General features: G+C 38.0%; 1 protein-coding gene across 1 annotated transcript in view; it reads left to right on the top strand.

The window, feature by feature from the left end:
- ROBO2 (roundabout guidance receptor 2) overlaps positions 1 to 15,803 on the top strand; it is a 450,032-nt gene that overhangs the window by 307,008 nt on the left and 127,221 nt on the right. Inside the window, exon 5 of the mRNA XM_068144426.1 lies at positions 6,114 to 6,252. Within this exon, the coding sequence (XP_068000527.1) occupies positions 6,114 to 6,252 (139 nt within the window). The remainder of the gene's footprint in view (positions 1 to 6,113; positions 6,253 to 15,803) is intronic.

Genomic DNA, 15,803 nt, shown 5'->3' with positions numbered 1-15,803 from the left:
AAGCCTTAATGTATCAACTTCAAGGAACTGGCATCAAGCAGTGGGAAAAGATATATTTAGAAGAGCCTCAGAAGAGTATAAAGTGTAACTAAGCAGAGTACAAAAATGTCTTAAAAGATATGTCAATTCAGACATACTAAAGATTGTTTTGGATTGATCTTTGATTTTAGCTTTGGTACCTGAACCTTTTCTTCAGCTAATAAGGTCCTGTGGGATGAAGAGATATTTTTATCTAATGCTTGAAGAAGTATTTGTGTTTGATATTCTCTAGACATTTTCAGGCTGAAAGAGATACCATACTTCCAGAAAAGGTGTGCTGTGATTACATGATGTTAGAGAGAAAAAAATCCAAAATCCTTTAATAAAGATGATGTTCCCCTTTATACTTTCTTGAGCTCTATGTGGAAGCCTTCAGCAGAGTGTCATGCCCCAGTGTACCCTGGAAATTAGTCCTTGAAGCTTTTCCAGTCACGTGTAAAATCTACCAAACCCAAGTATATAGACAGAGAAACTGGCAGTGCATATTTTGTCCTTCAGAGCAAAGCTCCTCTAGATTTTCTTCAAATCCTTCTGTTTCCCACTTGCAGTGTATTTGTGGCCATTTGCAAAAAAAACCCAAAACAAAACAACAAAAACTGTTTGGCTTTGCAGTATTTGTTATCCACAGATACTGACAAGCTGGGATAGGATAATTATACTGCTGTGAAAAACAGTCTGATTTGGTCTCCAAAGTCCATTAACTAACGCTCAGTAAAACCAGAATTAACAAAGAGAAAACCACTAACAACTGATAAAAAATGATTCTTGTTTCCTTGGGCATCTTAACAGTGCTCTAGGCCTTTACTGTGAAAGTTCAGCTCATCTTGAATACTGCTTAGAATGTAGAAGTTTGTAATTTCTACACAAGTGCTTATTACTCAAATGAAGAATGGAAAAGTGACTAAAATGATGCAGTAGAAGGAGGTTTTGAAATATAACACCATCTGCTTTTCCATTGTATTTTCATTTATTTGGCCAACATACTTAAATTTAGTGTGATCCTGGTATCCTGTCTTGCACATCTTCATTTTCAGCAGAGCTTAACTTCATCCAGATCGTGCTGCCGTTAGTGAAGGATCTGTGCTCTTGACAGCATTCTGAAATGAAACTTCTGATGTTTCTTCTTTTTTTTTTCTCTTTACATCAGAACACTGAAATGAAATAAAATATTTGCTATTAAATCCCTCCCTAAAGCTTTTTAACTTGTGTTTTAATGACTCTTTCTAGATTACAAAAACATTTAAAGGGATTGCACCTTTTCTCCAGCAAAGCAGAGAAAACTATTCTAAATCAGATTGAGCCTCTACATTACGGAGACCATCAAATTCTTCACTTTAGCAGTTGTCTCAGCAAAGAAAATATATTAAGGTAGTTGGGATCATTTTAATTAGATTGAGGTCCCATATATGGCTGCTTAACTTCTTCAGGAACAGAGAAAGGGCAATAATATATCTGAAGGTCATCTGAGTCTCTCTAATAGACTGTGATACTCAGACGAATTGTTAAACAGAGGAAGAATTGAGTTCTGAGGTTAAGTTGTGTCAGCATGCAAAGCAAAGCAAAGATTTTCCTGTGTTTCTGGTTAGGATCAGTTCTGTATGTTTTCTTGCAGCAAAACTCCTAAGCACTGTAGCAGATTGTAGGGGTGTGTGTGTCCAGATTGCATTGACAATCTCCTTTTATAACTGCAAGCAAACTTTATTCTGAAGGTATGAAGGTAATAGCACGGCTGGTAGACATGACATATAACCATGACCTATTTTATGGTTCCCTTCAAAGATTTTTAATATTCAGCAGAGAAAGTCTGGGAAGTGGGTATGTTATTTACTCAGTGAAACCTTATAAAATAGCTATATTAATTTTTGTATATGTGTCTGTGATTTTCATTTATTACCCTTTGTTGTTTCTCAAATATATTGTGTTCCAAAGAGTGTTGAAAAAGTAACAACGTTGAATTATACCACAAGGCTTTATTTTCTAGCAAACCATTTGAAAAGGAAAAAAAAAAAAAATAATCATCCTTTACTCTCAAATTTAGCTCTGAAATTAAATTTGGCCTCCTGTATGAAGAAAGCTTCTTTATTTAGCATGCTTGGGCAAGCAGCACTCTGTCTCCTGAGAGATTAACATTGTAAGCAAGTTATGCAGGTGACTCAAATCCAGTTAATCTCACATAAAGAATGTTAATTGCATTGGCAATGGCATTCACTCTGATCACTTTATAGCTGTATAATTAGCTATTGGACATATTCAAGGGGTTGTCTGAGTGATACAAATACAGGAAACAGCATGAGAGATAACTTGTTCTTTCCTGATTCACACTGTGCAGAATGTGGAGATGATGGAAAAAAGGAAGAGCAGTTATTGGTATTTGCATGTCCTTTCTAACTGGGATCTGTACTTACATAGCTATTTATTTTCTAGCAAAGTCTTAAATGTTTTTGAAAATACACAGTTTGAGAAGTTGATCTGAAAAAAGAACCAAAATGCATATATCCTACTAAATTGTTTTGATGCAGAATCAAGTGGTTTACCAAATGACATTTGGACCATTCACTGTCTCATCAGCAGGGTTCTCCTCAAAATGTGAGAGGAATTGAATTTGCTTCCTCATCCCCTGTATAGCAACATCTCAGCCACAAGTAGCAATTTCATAAACATGCATACATTCAATTTCTTAGCAGTTTACAGGCTACTTTTATTAACATGGTCTTTTATAAGCACGGTTGGGGAGCCTCCTTCTCTGGAGACGTTCAAAACCTGCTTGAACGTGTTCCTGTGTGACCTATTCTAGGTGATCCTGCTCTGGCATGGGTGTTAGACCAGATGATCTTTCAAAGACCCTTCCAACTCTTTATGTTATATGATTCTGTGATTATGTGAAAATGATTTGTTTTTTATGCAGACCAAGCCAACATAACAGAGAGTCACTCAAAATCAATGTGGATGAACCAGGGTGTCTAGACCACCTGTTAAGATGCAAATCCAGCTCTGGATTTCTTCATTTAGCATCAACACTTGAACAACAAATGCCATAATACAGAGTATATTGTGTATGAACTTGGTGAAGGGATTGGTCTGAGATCTTCTTAAGTGAGAAGTTGTGGATAAGATACTGTTGCAGACTTACAGTAACTTTTATTAAGCTAGTCCCCTCTAGATCCACATAATTACAGACAGGCAGAGTGCTTTGCTTAGCATTAACAGCTGATGTTTTTCTTGCTTTTTCCAGAGTTAATAAGTTTGTCAGACTAAAAGGCTTGATTGGAAAACTATTTGGTTGTTTTGTTTTGTTTGTTGGTTTTGGTTTGTTTTTTTTTTCTGTTTTAAACTACCAAAATAATTCATTCTTCTCTAAGAAGTTCCTGCATTTTGGGGATGAAAGGGGTAATTGGGTATAAACAGGGAAGGATTTGAAGGAGAGAAATGGAGAAAGTTTTTTTTTGTCCTGAGTAACACAGGTCCTACTTATTGAATAGCAGGGACCTAAAATTTGCTGGAAAATAGATACACTATTCCAGAGATATAATTTTTTTCTTGTCCACAGAATTTTCACTAAATTTAGCCATTTATGGATCTCTCTAAAAAAAATAAATCATCAATTCATATGCTAGAGGCACCAGGTAGAATGCAGGCCTGGCCAGCATTTTTCTGAGACTGCACTCCACTCTTGCTGCTGTCACTCTCCTGGCATGATGCTTAGTTACTTCAGCTGATTTTTCATGTGTTAATTTTGTGGATTGGCTGTATATGGGTGGCACAGTGAAAAGAAACTCCAGTTCAAGTGTAATTCACATAGAGTGAAGAAGAGTCATTATGCTGTGAGGTTCAAAGAGGTGTGATGTGTGGAAGGGAAACTGGACTTGTGAACTTGTTGGATTCCAGATTTGAAAAGCGATGTTCTGGGCTAGAAGGAAACAAATCAGCTAAGGAAGTAGCTGGCAGCTGGAAAGAGGTGCCACAGCCAGTGGCTGGAATGGAAGTACTTCAGGCACTGTCACAAGCTGGCAAAGATGCATCGATGAGAATAATAGCAAAGTTATCTGGAGACTGGGAAGGGTTGGAAAACTACATGCACAGAGAAGGAAAATTATGATGAAGCACACTCAGGACAAGGAGTTGTAGTGAGAGTTATATATGGCTTGTTCTCAGCCTTGAACAGGGAATAAAGAGAGATTTCATGGTGCAAAGAAAGACTAGAAATGAATTTACTTGCCCAGACGCTGCTGGAACCTGCAGGTCCTGGGCAGGACAAGAAGTAGGACAAAAGCAATGGCTTGAAAGAAATGGGGAGAATTTCTTGCCCCTTAAGACATTTGTATCTCTAGCATCTGGAAAAATGCTTAGATTCTTAGGCATAGCTCTTCTTCTGCTAACAAAATGCGTATTTCCCTGCCAATAGATCCCTCTGTTAGTATCATGGAATTCCTGTGTGATGCTGTCACTCAGTTACATAATTATTAACAGGTGGTTTTCTTCCTTATTTTCTGACATAATACCCTGCTTTGTAAAAGTGCTGAACATTCTATTGGCTACAGTTGAATTCAATGGAAGGTGAGCTATATTCACACACAAAAAATAATTGGCATTTTCCTGTCAGATTGAGCACCAAAATTCAGCAGATTTTTTTTACCTCCCTTTCTTAGATACCAATCTCACGGTAGAGAAGAGCTATGAAAGTAAGGGAATTGTTTACAAAACATTAAGATAGGTGTGATGGAGATCATGAGGAAATTAATAATTCCACCTTTGAAGTTCAGGAGGCCACCCTCTAAACAGCACCACTGAAGCAAAATATTAAACACCTGCTCATTAAATGGATACCAACAATCTGGAGATGGTTGGGGGTGAAAAATAGTGTGTGCTCATGTAATTGCAGCCAGTCCTGTAAGGCATAAACAGAAAGAGAGTGATTAAAGGGCACACAAACAACATTACTTCTGGCACTGAGATGTTGCGTGCTGGATTTTGCAACCTTATTAATGTTCTTTTAATGTTTTTATTATTTGGATAGAGTAAACATGGATAACCAACCCATAAACTCAGCTCTGTAATTATGAAGACAAACTGCCTGAGTCAGACTCGGGTACTGCTTACATCTGTGTGAATTTTGAATCATTTTTTAAGTGACATCATACCCTTCAACTTGCTGAGAGTGAAATGTGAAAGGTAGTGTTAACCAGTTTTAAATGCCTTTATGATAAATCCCTGTCCATAGGAGGGAAATCCTGCTTCATATAAACCTAGTCCTATAATGGCTTGGGTCTAGCAAATAATTTATGACAACAAAAGTGTGATATGGCCAGACCAGGACAGAACAAATTTTTTTTTGCAATCCAAAGGCAATTTGGAAACTAACCCCAGTGATCTCCTTTCAAATGAAATTACTGATACTTGGAGTTGTTACCAATAGAACAGAGATCAGATTGTGGCTCTGCATCTGGATTTTAAACAGACCTGTACAGCATTATGATGATTAATATTATTTGTAGCCATGCAGGCTAGTATAACAAGGGTAAATAGAACTTATTATTCAGACCTTAATTTAGTTTTCCAAGTTAGTGATGGGGATCAAGGAAGCTTTGACCTCTGTACAATAGTCCACAATTGGCTGAGATGCAGAACATGGAGTTTGTTTTCCTCCAAAGCATCAAGCTATTGATTATTGTGAAAGGCAAGCTGCCTCTATTAGCAGCTCATATATCACTAGAGGTGGCAGGAACTTTTAGATCAGTGTGTGTATGCAGTGGTGCAGAACCAAAACGTCCACATAGAAGGGTGCAGACCTGCGCACCAGTGTGGCAGGCAGGCAGTCAGTCAGTACTGGCACAGACTTTGTTCCGGTGACACTTAGCTCTTGCATGGGGTCCAGATGTGACAATCCCTGCTTCTGCAGCCTGGGAGTTGTCTTCTTAGCTCTTTATGCACATCATCAGTTCCACTTGTCAGAATTTGTGGAGCTCAGCCTCCTTTCTTCATTCTGTGGATCAGTAAAAAAAAAAAAGATGCTGAAAAGTCAAAAGTGTTCATTTCAACCCTCTGACTCACTGAGGAATTTTAATGTCTCTTTCAAGAGCGGCCCACATTTCTCAGGCGTCCGATCAACCAAGTGGTGCTGGAGGAGGAGGCTGTGGATTTCCGGTGCCAGGTCCAGGGGGATCCCACACCCACAGTCCGGTGGAAGAAAGATGACGCAGACTTACCAAGAGGAAGGTGAGAGCAACATTTGTATTCCCCACACTTTCAAATTGCAATTGCAATTGAGTAATGCTGAAATCACTTCCTACTACTTAGAGTTTGTTCTTTGACCTTGTGGCCAAGATTTATTTCCCATGTTGCTGGTCTTTGACACTAATAAATGTTTCCAGAGCCAGACAAGCAGGGAAACCCAGTCAAGATTGAATTATACAAGGCCTGGATTCCTCTGGAAAGAAGAAAAGTGATGCATAGGTATTGTGAGCAAATGGGTATTGCAAAATTTTCTGGTGAAAGTAAAGTGTTCTACGAATGCAGTAGCAGTTTTCATCATAACATGCTGATAATAAACAGAGAAAACTCAGCTGGAATGTTGCAGAACCACTCAGTTACACTAGCAAGATGACCTAGAAGCAGGGCACAGTGATGGGTTTTCTTGATTTCTTGGCTTAAGTCTAAGAGAGCAATCTTGCTCTTGAGGAAACAACCAAAGCAGGAGAAGCAGAAAACAAAGTTGAAACCTGGAAAAGCCCCCTTATGTTGAAGAAAGATTTGTTTAGCCTGGGAACAAACGTGGAGAAAATGCCAAAGGAAGCAGGGGGTGAGAGTCTGTCTTGCACAAGGACATTAAATTAGCTTGGCTCATTTCAACTAACAGAACAAACTTTGGTCTGTACTTTTTGGGAACTCTTTCTAGTCTTGACACTGAATCCTTTTTAGATTTAAAAACTCTTAACACAGAAATAGTTCTGTGAAAATGAATGAGGACCCAGATCTTCATAAATCAACCAGTCCTGGCCCTCTGAGTCCCGAGGAGTGTTTGCATAGTGCTTTTAATTTCAACAGAAGACATGAATAATATCTTTCTTTTTTTTTTTTAACCCCACCACAGTTGATTGTTCTTTTCCATCAGCATTGTTTATTCCTGGGATGTTGCCAATGGAATTTGAAGAAAGGGGGAAAAAAAAAAATCTAAATATTGTGTTATTCACACAAGTGCTTTAAACACTGGACTTAAGCAGGCTGGCTGCTAGTGTTGTTTCTGCTGCTCAAATCACGATGCCGCGATGGTATTTGTAGCTAGTTTCTGTCAGTGTGTATTAAGTGTGCTCTGAGTGCACTACAAGAGTAGGCCTAACTAAAACAAGCTAGACATTGTTGTCTGCTTTCTTTATTACAGTATGTTGTAAATCTTCAACCCAACAAGGTGAGAAATGCGGTAAGACTGTTACCTGGCAGTCATGTGCTAAATGTGTCATTTACTGTCGCATACTTCCATGACAACCAATGGCACAATTCCTCAAAGTCATACAGCACTTGGTCATGTTTGTGTCTTTTGTTTCTCAATTCCTAAATCTTAATAAAAATCCCCAAACTGAAATGAGAGTATGACTTTGTTTCCCCATCCTCAACTCTGTAATGCCTTACTGTATATATATACTCTTACTCAACCCTATATATGCCTTACTGTTCTTCAGTTAAATGTATTAATGTAATATCATCTAGGAAAAAAAAGTCTATATAAATACAGGTATGTATGCATATACATAGAAATACTTATATTAAAAATTTAATTTCCTTGCTATTTAAAACCATTTAGATAATGCCAGACCTTTTTAGCTAATTATATTGACAGATATGCATGCATGTAGCACATAGTATCTTCAAGAGGGTACTTTTGAGTGACAGGATGAATTTTTTTCTTTCCTGGCTATTTAAGTGTGCTTAGCAAAGTCCATAGTGAGTACATTGTGCCTCTGTGATTTATTCTGTGTTACTTCTGTTATTTTAAATCCTATCTACTTCTAGGTATTGTAAGCAGAAGTAATAGATGATGAACCAACAGAGCTTTTGTTTACATCGCACTTTGATTAGTTGTTGTTTGTGGGTTTTTAAAGACTATGTTTCTTCATTTACTTTTGTATCTTAAAAGTGGAGATATGTCTTCAATTACATCTATCTCCCAGAGGAGACCACCTCAGGTGATAGATGACTACCACTGCCCTTGCCTTTGCAGCAGGCTACCACCACCTGAGACACGTGGATTGTAGTCATCTAGCAGAGTCCAACGTATACACTTCTAAAGTCCTGATAATCAGGACTAAGTTCATTCTTTCCTGAAATGTATCATTTGTATACCAAGCTATATGATCCGAGTCTTCCTTGCCTCAAAACCAGAAATTTCCAGCCTGTGATGCATGATGTTTAACTGAGGAAGACAAACTTGGAATATCTAACAGAAATGCCATGGCATTTTTCTGGATGTTTTTGATGCAAGCAAATCAATTTGCCCAGAGGTAATCTGAATGAATGGATGAATTAGAAAATGGTAATGTAGTAAGTTTATAAATTATGAAGAGAATCTCTAAAATTGTCTTCCTTGATGAAGTGGGAGAGATTTTGATATTTATTTTTTTCTTTTTTGAGGTAATACTGAGTTATTTTTCAGCTCATGAGCTCCTGCATGAAATAGGAAACTGTCAGGGAATTCCCTTCGTTATTCTTTCTACGTGTGTAAATCCTTCTGAGCAGTTCTGTGCAGCTATTTGTCTTAAATCTTTCAATATCAGTGTCCTCTTTCTCCACCTAACAATGTTCTTTGCACCTTATTAATCTGCTATTGGTTTGTTTTTTTTTCAATCATTTTCTTTTGGCTTCATCCCTAGAGAGTTATAGTAGGGACCTGTTTCAACAATTGCTGCACACTTTTAAATATGTCTGTTGTTAATTCAGCTTTCTAAAGTCTCACTCAGTGATGGCAAAGTGGGGATTTTTGTATGCATTTTGTTTCTGTCATTTGCTCCTGGTGAAGCCCAGAATCAGTGATACTAGAACCATAATCTTTTACAAATCCTGCTCTGTTTTTCCATCTTACTCTCTTTTAGCCTTTTTTTTTTTTTTTTTCTTTATTTTTTCCATGTGTGACACAAGTGAAAGCAAAGAGAAAAATAATCACAGTAATTTCTGGTGACAAATATAAACAGCATTGCTGCACCGACTGGTGTGTTCAGTAATAATTGGGAAATAATTTCAGGCTGTTAGAGTTTTAATTATAAAGGTCCCCAGTGAAAAAAATAAGCATCTCCAGTTGCAAATGGATTGAATGAGGGGAAAAAAAAAAGCAACTTCTAAAGAAATCATTATGTTTGACAATATCACTACTGGGGAAAAAAAAAGAATCATTTGGCCATTCCATTGAAATTTTTATGTAATTATCCATACGTGTATGAATAACCATTCTTTAAAACTGAGACTAGTTGGACGTAAGTATATCCTGAGGATGCAAGGCTTCATTCCAAATTTCAGCTAATTTAAATTAATGATCTGAACCAATTATGGCAGGCTGTATTTTGAATTTAAAACCTTAAAGCTATTCTTACAGTAGAAGTTTTCAAAATGCCTAGGAAAAAGAGGTCTCACTAGAAAGCAAAGGAAGTTACTTAGCCAACATCCCACACACTTGATTTGAGATTTCAGTTACTGGCATATGTCATGGAGCTCTTCTGTGTATGACAGGGTAGGAATTAAGAAAGCAATGACAGTGGCTGGGGAGGGACTTCTTTGGGATATCAGGTAGTAATAGGACTATGGGGAATGGAATGAAGGTGGAGGTGAGGAGATTCAGGCTGGACATGAGGAAGAATTTCTTCACCATGAGAGTGGTGAAGCCCTGGAATGGGTTGTCCAGGGAGGTGGTTGAGGCCCCATCCCTGGAGGTGTTTGAGACCAGGCTGGATGAGGCTCTGGCCAGCCTGATCTAGTGTGGGGTGTCTCTGCCTATGGCAGGGGCGTTGGAACTAGATGATCCTTGTGGTCTCTTCCAACCCTGACTGATTCTGTGATTCTGTGACAAGGACCAAGTTGAAATCATTGTGAGTTATGTATGCTAACTGTTTTCATAGTTATTTTACATTGTTGTGATAATGATTTCATTAAATACTTCAGAATTGAAAAATATTTCTAGAGCCTAAGCCAATCCCAGGAAATTAATTACTTTCCTATTAAAATTGTTGGCGCAGCACCAGCAGGGAGAAACAAAGCATAATGCGAAGGCTAGGGTGCAAAAGCTTTTTTCCAGAATCAGTGACCCAAGACTGAAATGCAGTGCTTAACAAAGACAGAGGCACATGGTGAATGTTTTATTTCAATTGCTCTAAAAATTTGTCATCACATGGTATCTTCCCCAGTGCACAGTGGCTAAGGAATAGTTAATCAAGTATGACTCACGTTTTAGGCTGGATGTTAGGAAGAAGTTCTTCACAGAAACAGTGATTGGCCATTGGAATGCGTTGCCTGGGGAGGTGGTGAAGTCACCGTCACTGGAGGTGTTTAGGGAGAGACTGGATGGGGTGCTTGGTGCCATCATTTAGTTGATTAGGTAGTGTTGGATGATAAGTTGGACTCATGATCTCAAAGGTCCTTTCCAACCTGGTTGATTCTATTCTAAACTACTGGAGATGAGCAGGATATTATGGGGTTACCAGACCTATGCCTTTGACTGAAATACTAGGTTCCCCAGCTGCTTCTCATGACAAGTGACACAAATTGAAGTGAGTCACATAGTTGTGGCCATGTGTAATGGCTAGGACCTATGAAAATGAAATATAAATTGTCTTTATGCATTTAAGTCTTTTTCCAGCTACACATTCAATTAGCTTTCACTTTGATGTCTGCTTGGCATAGGTAGAGATTTTCTGCGAAGGAGCCGAAGGTCTCCTGTGTAGTGAGGAACTTAGGATGGCTGGGATCAACTTTCGATTCATCTGCTTTTTAGCCCTGGTAACAGGAAGAAAATTGCATATTTTGAGAGGCTTCAGTAGGAGAGTGGCATATCTATGACTAGCAATTTAATAAAATTTGAATAAGGCTTGTACAGTGTTTCACGTCTTCAAATCTTCTGGTGAAGCTGAAGAGAGCAGCTGCATAGTCTGTAATTACACAGCAAGTAACACGAATTTCCATTTATTTATTTATTTAATATTTATTTTTTTTTAAGGAAGTGAAGAGATTTTCAATTGCAAGTTGAAATTTATGACACGCTATAATAACTGTTTAAACCTTTCATACATAAGAAGCTAGCAGAGCCAGCTCTTTGGAATGGTGAAGTTAGCTCAGCAAATGTGTTTTTTTCAGTCGCCTTAAAAATGACTGGGTAGCAATCACATGGGCTATTTTTCTTGTTCTTTTTCTTTCTTCTCTTTTTTTTTTCTCCATTCCAGTCCAGAACAGCTGGTTTAGCTCAGTAAATACATCTTTAATGAAATTACAACCTGCTTTTGTAAGTTGCATTTACAGACACCATCTGATTAGATGGATATTGTACTAGAGATGAAAAGTGACAACTGCACCGGGAGGAAGAGGTGTTTGTTTTACACGCCACCCATGCAACGGGGTGTAGGCAAGCAAAACGAAGAGTGATGCTTCAGAGCAAAAATGCTGTATAGTTTACACAAAGTATATTGCTAAGTGTTAAGAGATTGGAGGTGATGAAGTGACACACTGCAGTGAAAATTATAAAAAGCACAGTAAGCTTTCTTATGTACCAAAGATTAGCAAAACTCATTTAAATTTGGGGGGGAAAGATGCATTTTTCATGCATAGACATAACATGCTAAGATATTTGTTAGTTCCTCCAACAAAAGCTCTTGAAGATGTTGGTCTTGCTATGTTTTAAAAACTGGTCTATTTGTGCCTGAAAAGTAATTGCATACACATAGCCCGGGCAGGAATAGAGTAGAATAGGATAGGATAGAATAGGGTAGGATAGAAGAAGAAGAGACCTTTGAGATCATCGAGTCCAACCTATCATCCAACACTATCTAATCAACTAACCCATGGCACCCAGTAATGTCTGTCACACTTCTGATAGGTGTGCATCTTCAGTAAGTGCTATAATTTCTGTGCTTTCCTCCATAGCTTCCTGTAAGCTCAAAATTAGAGGTAAATGCTAAAGTTTAAAAAATGTCTTGCTGTCTTCCAGGTGCAAATCTTTGACATAGACTCAAATGCAGCTGAGAGCAAGCCACATCCAAAAGAATGCAGAAAAGTTAGATTAAGAGGAGATCCACAAAGGGTCTGATAGCCAGAGCTGTTCTGCATTAATATTTCTCATGATCCCAGGATAGAGCCCTGTAAGTGAGAGAGAAGACAGTAATTTTTAACAGTAAACACAGTACTGCATGATTCTATTTATATTCTGTGAATGGGATAGTGAAGTATTGAACTACAGCTTGCTCTAGATACAACCAAGGGGAGAATGACCTTTCATTAAAATATGAGTTAATAACACTAGAGCACTGTGTGCTTTGGTTGGCTTAATCTCTCTGCAGATTGTAGCAAAATGCAGTCTAATGTGTATTGAAAATTAATTTGACTAAAGAGTGTGTTTTAGTAGTGTAGTGGATATAATCTTTGGTTACATCAGCAAATTTCTGCTGTAATTAATAACAAGTAATGGCTTGAAATAAAGGGTCAGGGAAAAAGGATGGGCTTGATATTAGCTGTATCATGTGCACTATTCATCACTTCTGCTTAGATTCAGCATGATTTACATCATGCTCAGCATCTTTTGTTTCATAAACTAAAGCATCAAGGAGAGATTAAGTCTCTTTATGATGAGCACAGAGGAGAAGATTGGATGTTCTTAATAGCTTGTCAAAAGTAGACAGTGAAAGAAAAGGATTTGATATGCTATTTGTATTCTTAACGTACCTCTGGAGGGAGTAGAGGCAGTTTGCAGAGGATGTTGCTATCTTGGGTTTAATCCAGCACGTGGCTGGCACAGGGCAAGCTGCAGTGTGTGCAACTTGCAGGGAGTTCATAGAGCTATACTGAGCACTGGCAGATTTCATCGAAGTGCAATGTAAGCATCTTTTTAGGTGTTATGTTGAGTCGTTGGAGGAAACTTCTGTAAAGCCAGAGATATCATTTGGAGATGGGTGATGAAGGATAAATGGCAGGCAAAGGTTGGTTTATTTTCCTTTATATAGCATCAAAACTATGTACCCTCGTGCAAGTGGGGTACCCCCATGCAGGGGGGGTACCCTCTTGTGGTTTTTTGATTATCTCACTTCTCCGATTGCTAATGTACCTGTCAGTGATCCCTTCCTGTTCTGTAAGTGGAAAAATGTTCCTTACCATTTTGTGAGGAACACACGGCCAAATGAAAGTGTAAATTAGAGTCTTTTTTGACATTTTAAATCCCTCAAGGCATGTCACTGAAAAAAGTCCTGTAAATGCATTCATCCCACAGTCACTGCAGAGTTCTGTAGTCTAACCCAGTAGTTACCTGCCATTCCATTTGTATGAAATATTAAATGCTGTGACCAAAGTGTTAATGTCTGGATCTGCTGGATTCTCTTCAGCAGAGAAACGGTTAATAACATTGACATTTAAATTGGCTTCAACTTAAGTGTCAGTTGTCTCGAGCTATTGTTTCAGGCAGTCTGTTTGTAAATGCATGACAATAGTCTCCAGTTGCTTACATAAGGGTCAAGTTTGAGTAAATATCTTTACAATTCCAGGGACAGCAACCATAAAGGAGTTGTGTCAATTAGCAGTCCTGACTTCATGTTTTCCCTTTATGCTATGTGAACTTTTGATCATCTGTGAAGTGATCGCTGTCAGGATACTTAAAATAGGATTGCCCCAGAGAATGTTTTGGGGTTTATTGTCTCTTATTTAGCATCCTAAAATTATTAAATTTCAGATAATTAATGACATCACTAACAGAGTTCTGAAACAAAATTTAGTGCCAGTAGTAGCAGCCTCAAACGCAGATTTACCTGAATGTTCCACTCAGATAAGACAGCAGTAAATAAATAATCTTGCAGGAAGGATACCAAAGAAAACTTAATGCAGAATTTCACTCAAAATACTCATTCTAGTGCTTGAATCTTATTTTAGTATCAGAAAAGCAGAGTAAACTAAATGAAGGCTTAATAAAGACATAGTTTATATGTTGTACATTGGAATGTGCTGCCAGGGGAGGTGGTGAATTCACCATCATTGGAGGTTTTTAAGAGGAGACTGAATGGGGAGCTTAGTGCCATGGTTTAGTTGATTAGACGGTGTTGGATGATAGGTTGGACTTGATGATCTCAAATGTCTTTTCCAACCTGGTTAATTCTATCCTATTCTATTCTAAAATGTTCTTTTAAATAGTATGACTTCTGGCTCACTGTAATATTTAAGGCATTTTCATTAAAATATTAACATGACTTCATCTTTGCCATTTCAAAGTTGGTAACTGATTTGAAATACAGATTAGAAAGTATTTCATTTAGTTCTTTGCAATTTCATCATAGTCATTCATCATGCTTGTGGCAAATAATGACTGACATACTCGACTTTTTTGCTTCATTCTTCACTGGTAACCACTTGAGCCACACCACTTAAGTCACAGAGGGCAATGACTGAGTCTGGAAAAATGGAGAACCAGCAGCTGCAAGTGCAGATTAGATTCAGGAATACCTAGAGAACCTGAACATACACAGGTCCCTCAGATTGGATGAGATACATGTATGGGTCCTTAACTGGTGGCTGAGGTTGCTAGGCCACTAGCCATCATATTTGAGAAGTCATGGCTGCCTAGTGAAGTTCCCACCAATTGGAAAAGGGAGAACCTAACCCCCATTTTTAACAATGGGAGCAAAGAAAACCCTGGGAACTATAGACCACTCAGTAGTATAGTGCACTTTGTGCTTGTATTTTGTGTTACTGCAAATGAGTGTCCACTATAAGAAATTACAAGTATTCTGCTGATCCCAAACCATAAAAGAATTTGAACTAAAGCAGAACCTGCTGTCAGTATATTTTAAGACAATCAAAGTAGTGAATTAACCTGTATTGCTTAACACTTTTTCAGGTGTGTTGGAGTGCCTAGTATATATTGATGTACCTTTTTTTGAGACCAGTGACATCAGCTCATAACAGTTAAGATGAGGCTTTTCTCTTACAAACTCCCTTTAGCAGGAAATTTGACTTTTGGAGTTGGATTTGTTGAATTCAAGTTGTTCTCACCAGTTAGGCCTACTTGTATGTCTAGGAATGTAATCCCTCCATCTGCAAACACAGTTTTTCTATCTGTGCATGTGAAAGAGATGTACATATTTTTATACATAGTTGCATGCACATTTTTAAAAATCTGGAAATCTCAGGGTTCTGTGGAGTACTCAGTAAAATATATATCAGATCTGGAAGCCTAAGGGTTCTGTGGAGTACTCAGTTAAATGTATATCAGATCTGGAAAGCTAAGGGTTCTGTGAAGTACTCAGTTAAATGTGTATCAGATCTGGAAAGCTAAGGGTTCTGTGAAGTACTCAGTTAAATGTGTATCAGATCTGGAAACCTAAGGGTTCTGTGAAGTACTCAGTTAAATGTATATCAGATCTGGAAAGCTAAGGGTTCTGTGAAGTACTCAGTTAAATGTATATCAGATCTGGAAAGCTAAGGGTTCTGTGAAGTACTCAGTTAAATGTGTATCAGATCTGGAAAGCTAAGGGTTCCATGAAATACTCAGTTAAATGTATATCAGATCTGAAAACCAGACCAGGTTGGAAGAGACCTTC

Source organism: Melanerpes formicivorus, unplaced genomic scaffold (assembly GCF_026170545.1).
Source record: "Melanerpes formicivorus ecotype bairdi unplaced genomic scaffold, bMelFor1.0.p_v2 SCAF_11, whole genome shotgun sequence".
Lineage (NCBI taxonomy): Eukaryota > Metazoa > Chordata > Aves > Piciformes > Picidae > Melanerpes > Melanerpes formicivorus.
This window is presented reverse-complemented; position numbering and strand designations above follow the sequence as displayed.